The sequence below is a fragment of the Schistocerca gregaria genome, chromosome 2 (assembly GCF_023897955.1).
Source record: "Schistocerca gregaria isolate iqSchGreg1 chromosome 2, iqSchGreg1.2, whole genome shotgun sequence".
In the NCBI taxonomy this organism is placed as follows: Eukaryota; Metazoa; Arthropoda; class Insecta; order Orthoptera; family Acrididae; genus Schistocerca; species Schistocerca gregaria.
The window spans coordinates 540381110-540393411 of NC_064921.1; the positions used below are offsets into that span (position 1 = coordinate 540381110).

General features: G+C 40.7%; 1 protein-coding gene and 1 long non-coding RNA gene across 2 annotated transcripts in view; one reads left to right on the forward strand and one right to left on the reverse strand.

The window, feature by feature from the left end:
• Nucleotides 1-7333, reverse strand: part of LOC126331235 (succinate--CoA ligase [ADP-forming] subunit beta, mitochondrial) — a 75774-nt gene extending 68441 nt beyond the window's left edge. The window contains exons 1-4 of the mRNA XM_049996455.1: nucleotides 7106-7333; nucleotides 6603-6865; nucleotides 6348-6510; nucleotides 6170-6272 (exon numbers count right to left, since the gene is read on the reverse strand). Of these exons, the coding sequence (XP_049852412.1) occupies nucleotides 6170-6272; nucleotides 6348-6510; nucleotides 6603-6865; nucleotides 7106-7171 (595 nt within the window). The 5' untranslated portion in view covers nucleotides 7172-7333. The remainder of the gene's footprint in view (nucleotides 1-6169; nucleotides 6273-6347; nucleotides 6511-6602; nucleotides 6866-7105) is intronic.
• Nucleotides 7334-7485: 152 nt separating this feature from the next.
• On the forward strand, nucleotides 7486-8600 carry LOC126331287 (uncharacterized). Its single transcript, XR_007563255.1, has 4 exons — nucleotides 7486-7568; nucleotides 7757-7963; nucleotides 8122-8218; nucleotides 8397-8600. It is a non-coding gene; the product is annotated as an uncharacterized LOC126331287 (long non-coding RNA).
• The last annotated feature ends 3702 nt before the right edge of the window (nucleotides 8601-12302 follow it).

Below are 12302 nucleotides of genomic sequence, written 5' to 3' on the forward strand. Positions count from 1 at the left end.
ATTTTGAATTCATTTACTAAAAATAGGATTCACCATTTGAAAAATTGAATGGAATGAGTTTTCAAATTCTTCATGGCATAGAGAAATTATCTTTTTGAATTATCTTGCATTTCTTGATCATAGCCTTCTGGATATTCTCAACCAAGATAAATATCAAATCCTATAGGCACATTCTCAGTACTTTCCAACAGATTCATCAAATTTACTGTTTTACCAGAAGACACGAAATTTTTGCGAAGGACACCACTGTTGTGCATAGGTTGATTATATTCCAAAGAGTCACATACAAAAATGTGATTTTTCAGGGGGTTGTATCTTGGGTACTATTCATTACAGAGGTAAGAGGATCATGTGTTTTGGATAGCCTTTCAGCTAATTACCATTTGTATACCTGCCTGAAGAACAGGCATATTATTGTTATCTCACAGCACAAGAGCGAAATTTAAACATTACACAGGTTGGTTCCTTCACATTAGGTGTGGTCTAGGGTGCACCTTAAGCAGCTTATAAAAGCTGCATTTGTTCAACAAGGTTCCTGAGAAAACTGAAAAACCACGATATTTGGGTACAAAAAGTACCCAGTGTGGAGATTGCCAGTTTCTGATCATAACAGATCATTGAAATTTTTACCATATGTTCTTAAGCAGGTGCTTTGGGAGCAATGGAGGAAGATTTGCCCCCTACCACCAAGGGGCAGATTTATTCTGGTGGCCCTGAGCGCCCACTGTTCGTGGCACAGAGTGAGGAACCACTGGTACTTGGGACAGCGATGGTGAAGAAACTGCAGCATATGTCAATGTCAACCGAATGGGGTGTAATCTTTCACATTTACGTGTAGCCCCTGTATAAGTCAACTGGTCTAGGGTCTTGTACTTCACGATTTTCTGCCTGTTTTGGAGTAGTGGGCAGACTGGAGAGAAGGGGAGTGGTGCTCTCCACAGTTGATTCAAGTGGAAGGAGGTGCACATGGAGTACTGGACGTCTGCCATCTTGACATGTGATGCTGCAAGTGCAGCGGGTAGACATGTGCCGGAACTTCCAGCACTTAAAGCATCGCATAGGGGGGAGGGACGTATGGTTTAACGTCGCAGTGTAGACCATCACCTTGAACTTTTCAGGCAATGAAAGATGCAGGCACTGGTAGCAACACTGTTGTCTTTGGGTCTCCTGTAAATGCGCCATATGAAATGAACACCTCGCCATTCTAAATTGGTGCACAGCTGGTCGTCAGACTTCAAGAGGAGATCGCAATGCAAAATGATCCCCTGGACCCTGTTGAGACTTATGAGGAGTGACGGAAACAGGAATATCACCCAGCTTGTCACAGGCGAGTAATGCTCAGGATTGAGCTGGGGATGTTGTCTCAATCAAGACTGTGCCGTTTCATATCTTGGACAGCACTGTCACTTCCCCAAACTTATTCTCAAGGTGTTCAACAAAAACCTTAGGCTTCGTAGGTAGAAAGGAGTTCCCGTCAGTTCAGCTACAGACTAAAAACCAAGGTGAATATGGCTCTCTCCATTCTGTAGTCCTACATCCCTCCCATGGTGCAACGAGGGAGGGAAACGATTTAGGGTCATACCTGTCGGCATTGTATTCAATCTTGCCCTTCTTAGAGACTGCTGCGCCATATGGTCACCAGCAAGAGATGACTTAGTCCGCTTCAATGCGGGTCATCCACCCTGATGCCACCCACTCTGATCGGGGGCTCTCTCCACAGGTGCCAGGCAGCCACAGCAAAGGCCAACTGGCATGATGGCTGTTGCCAGGAGTCCTGATACCCCAGGAAGACAGGCATCTACTCCTTGGCATACCTGGAGAGTTTATAGCTCAGGCACCAGCAGTGCGATCCCTGTGTTGTCTGGGGGCTACCACCACAATGGACTGGCTACCATGATGGATATTGGGTGAAGAGAAATCCAATATTGTCATGGGGGCAAAAAGAGGACAGGAGACAACGAAAGACGATAACATACCCGGAAAGTGTCATCACCCAAATAATTGAATCGCAGATGAAGATGCAAAGCCATGACAAGAGATTTAGGAGATCAAATGTAAGGGCATTACGGATAACTCACGCAACACGTAAGGCGTCCTTCCCCCTGTGGCCCGCAGGCCTGCTGTGCTTAAGAATGTATGGTAAAAATTTCAATGATCTGTTATGATCAGAAACTGGCAATCTCCACACTGGATACTTTTTGTACCCAAATATCGTGGTTTTTCAGTTTTCTCAGGAACCTTGTTGAACAAATGCAGCTTTTATAAGCTGCTTAAGGTGCACCCTAGACCACACCTAAATGTGAAGGAACCAACCTGTGTAATGTTTAAATTTCGCTCTTGTGCTGTGAGATAACAACAATATGCCTGTTCTTCAGGCAGGTATACAAATGGTAATTAGCTGAAAGGCTATCCAAAACACATGATCCTCTTACCTCTGTGATGAATAGTACCCAAGATACAACCCCCTGAAAAATCACCTTTTTGTATGTGACTCTTTGGAATATAATCAACCTATGCACCTGCAACAGGCAGGAATGCATCGGGCCTATTCTAACCCCAGGACCTGCAGGGGGCCACCCTTAGGACAGACCAGGTAGCTGGGAAAGTGTTTCACTTCCAGTCAGCAAGCCTGGCAATGGCCAGATATTTGGAGCTTGACATGCTTCATGCCCGGAGCATCTACCCTGATACCACCCACTCTGATCAGGGACTTTCCCCATGAGTTCCACCCAGTTACAGCAAGAGCCACCTGGCATGGCAGCTGTTGCTGGGAGTTCCAATGCTCCAGAATGAGAAGCAACCACTCCTAAGCATACACAGTGAGGCAACAGTTCAGGTATCAGAAATGTGATCCCTGTGTTGTCAAGCGGCTCAGCCACATATGTGCATAACAGTCTTCCTACACAGACTGGCTACATGTGCTGGTGACCTTGTGGGGCAGAGGGGGTCTAGCGACAGGGAAGGAAGAGAGGAGATGAATCCACACCGTAGACACTAGGGAGGGAGATCACCTCCAAATGGTTCATGTGATAGAAAATTTAGAAGTGAGGAACCAAAAATGATGCAAGAGAAGAGCCATGGGAAACAAAACCACATGGAATACAGGAAACTAGGAGGTGGATAGCCAGGTTGACATAGTAAGAAGACGAAAGGGGGGGGGGGGGGGGGGGGGAGACAGGAAGGAGTGAAGATGGGAGGAGGGGGTGGGCAGGAAGGAGAAAGAATGGGGAGGGAGGAGCACGGGCAAGGAAATGCAGCTCAGAAGGAAGAATGGGCTGCATTAGCTCGGGGCCCCACAGTGGGTGCCACACACATACAAAAAAAACCATGAGCCCTGAGGGGGGGGGGGGGGGGGGGAGGGAAAGGACAGATAATTGCTCATTGTTATCCCAAGCATCAAATGCACAAAAAACAAAAAACTAAAATCTGGTTTAAGCTAGTATTCCAAAGACATATACCATAGCTGTAAAAGTCTTCATAAGTGCACTCAATAAAATGGTAAATGTGCACTTACAGTGTGTGCAGATTCTGCATAGCATGCGGCAGATGATCGCTATTTGTGTGATAAAAGATGGGAAGTGAAGATGCCGAATGGTAACTGATTATACAAGATGGCAGACACAATGAGAAAACAGTGTTCAATAAACGTAATTACGACGTGGAGTGTGTTAAATTATATGGTAGCTTAATCGAATATACTGTGCAGAATGTTGTTGCTGTGGAGGCATTCAGTCTGAGGACTGGTTTGATGCAGCTCTCCACACTGCTCTTTCTTGTGTTAGTCCCTTCATAGAGCTGCATGCCCTCAGAAAAACTAACAGCTCTGGTTTCCCCCTGCTTTCAGCTGTCCACAGTACCAGCACAGTTAGGCCATGTTTGTTATGTTACAGAGCCAGATCAATCATCCAGACTACTGCCATTGCCAACTACTAAACAAGCTGCAGCCCATAGCCCTGAATAGTCAAGAACCACATTTGTCTGGCCTCTCAACAGAAACCCACTTCTACGATTTGGCTGTCTTTATTATTGAGGCACAAAAGCCTTCCCACCATGGCACGGGGGCAGGGATAGTGTTGCCATATAACAGAATATTCCATATTCTGTACTCTTAGGTTCCTGCATAATCACAACCTTTGAAATCTGAACATTTCAAAAATCTGCCACCAGAGCCAGTTTGCCTCCACCACATCTGTTGGCTTTGCAAACTCAAAACCAAATTATAACATTGGAACATGGAAAAAATGCCTGAAGAAATCCTGTTATACTCTGAGAAACATACAATACAACAAATACATACTAAAACCAGTAACCAACTTTATAATAAATAGTATCCAGGTATGTGATCAATATCGCACTTCCCATGTGGAACACAAAAGCAACTGATTCACGTGTTCAGCTGTACAGCAAGTAATTAGATTTAGCAATTCTCATTGGATGCTGAATATCACTCGACTGGCTATGACCAACAGAAATGAACTGACAAAGTCAGCACACAGCAAACGATGTTCTAATTCTGTTAAGTGCACTGTAATCCAATAAAAGTGCATCACAAATGAATGTGAAGGATCAGTTCTAGTCCAAGTAACTGGAAAACCTGTAATAAGATATCTGCTCTATGTGATAAGCACACTTGAAGCATCAAGTTTATGAAGTAGCACACTTGACATGCCTGACTTGCAGCAAATGATTATAGTTTGTGTTTATACTTCATTCAACTGAATAAACAGGAGTAACCTGCAGCCTCTTTTTTCCCTTCTTCAATTTGTTGCTAACTGAAACTCAATGTTCGTAGAGGTTTATAAGGAATACCAGTTAAAATTGTTAACAAGTGAGGTCTAATTAAATGTTGCTGCACTAATGACAAAAATTTTCTATGTGAAGAATGTCCCAAAAATATAATCACAACTTTAGCTATTGAGAATGCATTCAATGTAGTATTAAATGAGTCCCAAATGGAAGTGTGCAAAGCAGCTGGAGACAAGTGCAGCAGCGAAAACAACAAATTAAATGCGGAAATGCTGGGTAAACAGTGTATGCTCTGTATGCTGAATGATTATCAAAAGCAAAAACTACAGTCTTATTTTCAGTACAGCTGATAGTGTGTCCTGGCTTTTAACAATGGACAAGGTTGCCCCTCTCCATACTGGAGAAAAAAAAAAAATAAATAAATAAATAAATAAAAATAAAAAATCTGTCCATAGATCTCCAGCTGACAAATTTAATGATTCTTCTGTCTCCCCCCCACCCCCCCCCCCCCACCCACACCGGTTATGTTAATGTTTACTTTGGTGTGTCCCAGCTCATTTAAGTGTGTCCTTCATGATATTCATGTACATGACAAATGAATGGCTAGCTGGCTGGGTGGATAGCACCTATAATCACAGTGCAGCAGGAACCTTGGGTATCACACCATGGAGAGGAGTACATGTTTGAACTTTACTAAAAGAAAAGACAGACAATCTATCCCAATCTTGAAGCAATTAAATGAAGCAGAAGTTCAGATCTGACAATGACAGGCAAAGAAATTGTGTACTGTATCATAACTAACTCAAACTTTATTCGAATGAGAAGGTTCATCAGAATGCGCACGGTCAGTATACTCTGACTACTTTGTGATTGTTGACAGACTGCAGTGGTGGTGGTTGTTGTTGTTGGAGGGGGGGGGGGGGGGGAGGGGGGCAGTGTTTCTGGCGTACAGCCAGCCACACAAACAAGGCTCTGCATGCATTGCCAATACAGACAGCACAGCAAGCATGTGGTGCTTGAGTAAGAACGAATATCAAGGTTATTTACTAGCATCAGTGTTACTGAAGCAAACTTAACTACTAAACACCTCAACTCTTGTTTCTTAAAATAAAGGTCAATGAACTGTGCTTTTCAAACAGAAACCAACCTACCATTCCCAAGGAAACATTCGCACAAATCAATATTATCATTTGTAAAGTGGACTGAAAAAAGAATTATGGCAATTTATGTATAGTTTTTGATAAAAAAATTTCTGGTAGTGTTGACACATACAAGAACTTTACAAAGTATAGAACATCAAATTTCAATGTACTGTCATTCATACTGAATTACAAAGATACAAATGTAGATTACTTTTCAGAATGATCTTACTTTCCACAGACATTAGGCCTATACAACAAAGTCTTTGAATAAATCATTTTACCTTTCACAATGCTTATTGGCTCATATAAAATAGCTTCGGGATTTTCTGCTGCTACCTCTTCGATGTTGACTCCACCCTGGGATGAAGCTATTAAAACTGGGCCCTGCAATATTTTAAAAGTACCCATATCACCTCTAGAAATGTATCACAATTCACTTTAGGTAAAAGTTACACTCACAGAAAATGCTCGCTCCATCATAATGGCAAAATAATATTCTTTTCTTGGAAATTTACGTTCGGTAACCATTACTGAATTACATATTCGACCCTTTTCTCCAGTCTGTTTCGTTACCAGGTAATCGCCTATCATCTTCCCAGCAATATCTTCTGCTTCCTCTGGTCTGTAACAATTGGGCACACGTTAACAACCTATGATAGTTGTAAGGCGATTTTAGATGCAAAATAATGTAAAACTTAAAATTTCAGTCCTCACGTGTACACCATTCTGACGCCTCCTTTAAGGCCGCCTTTGAATGACCCTTTACCTCTGCCACCTGCCAGAACTTGGGCTTTCAAAACAATGTCCTTCACGTTTAGCTGTTTCGCTATCTCAGCCGCTTCTTTCTTATTCTTTGCCAACCCGAAATTTGGGACAGGTATCCCTGCATCTTTGAGGAGAGTGTAGCTGATATGTTCATGTACATTCAAATTCCTTTTTTGCTGCTTCTGAAGAACTGGTGTAGCGCCACCCAAGAACTGTAAAATATAAATATATAATCATAACACAACTGTGAAGTTGCTCGTAGAGGCATATTAAACATTCATAACGAATGACATATTAATAATCAACGAAAATTAAGCAATCACTTTCTGGGACAGTCACAGGAAAAAATAACACTAATTAATTAAAACCATCGACTTCCTGTTCGTTTTCATACTAGGTGAGAGCGAAATACTCTGTACCCCGTACTGTAGTGTTTACGATGCATAACGAACCTTAGGGGCAGTTTTACGAGAAATTGCTTCTAAGACAGCACAACCCTGCCGTAACATAGTCGCCATCTCCCACTATAATAAAGCCCGTAGCCCGATAGTCACCTTTCAGCCAAAGGTCGAGCAAGAAAATATAATCGGCCAATGGTCAGAGAGATAACGCATTAGATGTGAGACCGATCCATAGACCTTAGATAACAAAGGTCTCTGAACCGATTCCTGACGAGTGAACAATGAAACAAAGTTCTAAAGGTCAATAACATAGTTTCGTTCTGCAGAAACAGCGTCGAAAGTATCCTTGTCCTGTGGAAGTAGCTTAAGCGAGCTTATTAGTTACCATAATTGTTTCCATCTTCTGTGGATCATAAATGCAACATAGCGTTATGATACGGAAGGAGTCAATTTCGCAATTAACCAATCTCCTCAGTGAAAAATAAGGCAACATGATGACCATTTACATGCTTCCGTAAGTTTATTTTTTCATGCATAGACATTCAGTCTTTTGTACTTAACTATTTCTCTCTCTCTCTCTCTCTCACACACACACACACACACACACACACACAGAAATTCTATGGAGTATGAGTTGTCAATAGTGATGGGCTAAACTGCGATTTTCCGATATCAGTGATTTCTGTGAATTCTACTTTTCAGTATCTGCTATTCTTAACTGTGATTTGTCGCAGTTAAGGAACGTAGGTCGCGTATCCCTCCGCCACTGCTATTTCTGCTACTTCCGTGATTTCTGTGACCTGCTACTTCTGCGATTTCTGTGACTCTTGCGATTTCTGCGACTTACCACAGTATGACAAAGTTACATCTGTCCACACAGAAAATTGCATCTCAACAAACCTGTCATTGGTAAGTAAGTTTTACGTTTGTTCTTCCGTTGGCTTTAATTATGTATTAAAGAAACAACTGTGAAAATATTAATAGTGTAATTAATATGTAAGTAGCCATACAGTAGCGTAATAGTTCGTGTTTAGAAAATGAATTCTAACATATTGTTACGTTCACAGTTACCCGAACTACGTTTCAGTCACTCAGTAAATTGATAACTCAACAGATCTGGAGAAATTACCACTTCGTCTTTAGACCGTTTTCGTCAGCCGAGAGGTTAGTTTCTAAGTGTTTCGATGGACTTAATTACTTCAGTGAGATCGTTCTTGCAAATGTGAAATATACCCCATTGAGTGGCTTTCATTACAGCAAATATTAGCAATCTATTCTGTCAATTATATTCCTTGTAATTAGTGACAGCAAAAATTGTTTAATAATCCTTGTGATTTTGCAGACACAATTCTGACTCTTGATTACTGGTTGCTGTACGTATCTATCCACATCAAGGCTGTTGAGAGAGACTCGTGAAGATTCAAGACAGCTCTTAGAGGATTTGCAGTTTAAAAGTGACATGACTGTGAAATAAGTGTGCAGATGCCTGATTAAACTGTGTTTTATTGAAGTTGTTATGCGATTTTAAAGGAATAATAAATGTTAAATACAGTGAGTGAATAATGAAAATCTCATTTTCCACATGTTTAAGCCGTCCTATACCCGTAATTTTCCTCCACTTATTTTCTGGTAAACACTAGTTGGAGAGTGACATGCCGCCCCCCCCCCCCCCCCTTCACCGAAATCTTGGTGTGACACTGACCTGTAACATATCACGAAGTCTACAATATGCATTTTGAGGCTGTTGATATGAAAGTGGGAAGTACAGGTCTTCCAGTTAAATCAGGAATAGCTTAAGCGCAGTACTTGAAAGAAACACAGGAAAAGCTTACTTATCTAGGTGGTAGTAGTGTCGGCAAAAAGTTCATGTGTGTGAAGTTGCTACGTAGAACACCAGGTGCAAAACTTTTATCCCGAGTCTTGAACTGTGCCAGAATAAAAGGGAGGCATTCATATGACTCAATAATGCTGTTTTCATTTCACTACACTTATACAGATATCTGAGTTCTGCTGTGTTAACATTGCAAAGTCCTGTAGCCATGTGGAGTATTAACCATAATTGTCATATTGGAAGCAGAATCACATTTGTTACGTTACTTGATATTTTCAGGAGAAAAAGACAATGTTGCTTCTTATTAATATAATACATTCAGAGTCACAGCTGTGTTTGACCAACCATAACTGACGCTGAATGTGCATGTCGTCATATAATGTGAAGGACTTATTTCAATAGTGGTACAAGTCCATTACCTCCACTTTTCTGTCTATAATACTTCTGAAATTAATGATCCAAACAAACATTAATAAAGGTTCATTTCTAGCAAGAAGCCATATGCTTGAATATCTCTGGTATCTCAACTGTATATTTTTCAGCGCTCATTTAACTTTGCGACTCCGTATCTCAAAATGAACAAAAATGGACTTGTACCACTAATGAAATAAGTCCTTCATATGCACACACAGCACACCGATCTCGTGAGGCACAAGGCTCTCATAACGAAGTACCTACGTCGTTCAACAGATGGTACTAGGAAAAGAATGTTAACTGCGTTTTTTAGTTGCTACTTGTGACTCTTAGTTGCGATTTGTCACGGAAATCGCAGTTTGACTCGGTAGCGAATAGCATAGTATGAGCTTTGCTCAACAGATGGCACTGCTAACTGCGCTTTTTAGTTGCTACTTGCGAATCTTAGTTGCGACTTGTAACGGCAATCGCAGTTAGACTACATAGCGTGTCGCAGAGATGAGCGTAGTACGAACTTTGGCCAACAGATGGCACTGTTAACTGCGCTTTTTAGTTGCTACTTGCGACTCTTAGTTGCGATTTGGCACTGAAATCGCAGAAAGCAGTATGGAATTCGCTCAACAGATGGCTCACGGCGTTTAATGTGAAATGCTACTTGTGACTGCTAGCTGTGACTGAAATCGCAGTTAGATTTTGTAAAGTTGTTATTGTGATATCTGTGACTTCTCAATCACTGTGATTTCTAACAGATACGCGATTTCCTGCCCACCACTACTTGTCAAGCAGACTGTGTTTAAAATTTGTTGTCCATTAAATTCTTTACAGCGTCTGGTAGGCGATCAAAGACTTTTGTAGATGAATACTTCATTCCTCTCTGTGCCACACTTAAGGCTGAGTGATAAGTAGTGTAGCTAAATTATTTTTTTCTTATAGTTTTATATTTATGAACTTTATTGTTCTTATCAAACTGTTAGTGATTGTTGACCAGGAACTTCATGTAAATATTCTGAGAGGCTGTTGTCAGTTAAGTCGATCCGTTTAAGGATTAAGTTGTAACGACAGCACCTATTATCTTAATTAAGCGCTTCTGTGCAAGAAACGCTTTTCCTCCTTATTCTAATTCAGTTTGAACTTGTAAATTATAGATTGGACCATATGAGCAACAGAGTGTCTACACCTGCGTCTTATAGCACATTATATTTTTTTTATTATATCTGTAGTACCAACACCACCTGGAAGCATGTAGGTGGCGCTGATAGTACTCGGTTTTTAACCGGGGACGTATTTCCTTACTGGCGTATCAAAATTCAAAGTTACTACCTTGTGAGAGAATGAAGGAAACATTTTTTTATATAATCAGCGAAACAAGTTGGTTATTACTATATTTATAATACTGATATTTTCATTATTTAAGTTAGTGTTCAATTATGGATTATACACGACGTGAATCGGCATAAAATATCGACTGAAGTAATAAAAAAGATCGGTAAATGTTGACAATATAACGTCGATTCATATCTGACGGAACATAACGTCCAAATATTCCATAAAAATGCATGAAATGGCAGCATTCACGAAGGCCGTTAACGGTAACGGGGCGTTAACGTTTCTTGGGAACAGAGTTTTGACGCTGGTGGCGGGACTGTGGTACAGTATACTAATGTGGGAAGTTAACATCTATCATCGTGATTGTACGTCTTCTTAGTCCTTACTTTATCATTTGAGTTGTTTTCTGCAAATATTTCAGACTACCGGCACTTGAATAGTTTTTCCACGAACGATCTTCCGTGGGGTACGTGATCTCGATGACACCGGAGCCTAAAGCCTAGTTTACATGGCGCCACTAGTCTGCACACAACTGCACTACCAGCCACTGGGCATGTGCGGCGCGAGTTTACGCGACTCGTTGGTAAACTGAATATTCTAAGCTTGTTCCAACTTCGGTGACACTTGTTTCATTAGTCTAGAGATTAGGTTGTAAACAAACTGAAGTATGAATTGGGAAATGGAGAAAATTGTTTGCTTATTGGATATATGCGCTAGGTATAGGTATTTGCGGGAATTAAATGCTGTTGACTATAATAACAAGCAGCTGAGTTGCTGTCCATGAGACCGTCATACATGATTTGAGCATGATGGGTTGGAATTGTCTGAGCTGTAGGGCAAAATTCTTTCAATTAGGAGTACGTATAAAAATGAATTAAGAAAATACTGGCATGCAAAATACTAGACTATGGAATAGTTTGCTTCTACAAAACTAAAACCCCTTTGTTTGATTTGACCAATTCTCTTCTAACGAAATTTTTTAACAGGAGGAAAAGCTATTGGATCTGGAAATTTGAATTCTTTATTCAATATTTATTTATTTAAAAGACACAGTAGTGCTTCCTCATTCAGAAACTGATGTGACTGAACTTTGACATGTTACTACAGCACATATACATCTCCAAGAAAGTAGTTTGCAAACCAGTATCTCGTTGATGTGGCCTGCTTCGAATAATATTGCAGCTTTGTATTTATGCTCCAGACTGGTAAACCCCATTATAGACATTCTCCTGGATTTTAGCTGTGGTTGTACATACTGTTGGGGATCTATTTTTCTCTAACGAACTCGCCCAGGTAGTACTGACAATATTGTCAACTATTTCTAGACCTAGTGGTATTGGCTTATCCTGCGAGCGAAATTAGGAAACCATAATCCCAAATGCATTTTTCACAACACAGCGAGCTATATCCTTTCTTTGAAACTCAGTGGACCTTATGTTAAAATGGAAAAATACTTCGTTCATGTATCTCGAACACTCCCAAGTGAACATATGTTTTTCAGATACTGAACACATAACAGGTCAGACCATAACGTTTCTCTACCTTTTGAAAGTTGTTCTTGTTGAGAGGCTCAGATATCACACTGGTGACATTTTTGTGACAAGTTTAATAGCTCTGGTATTATCATAAAAATCACAGTTAGTTTTATTTTTGTAAAAGATTGTATTTCGCCCATCA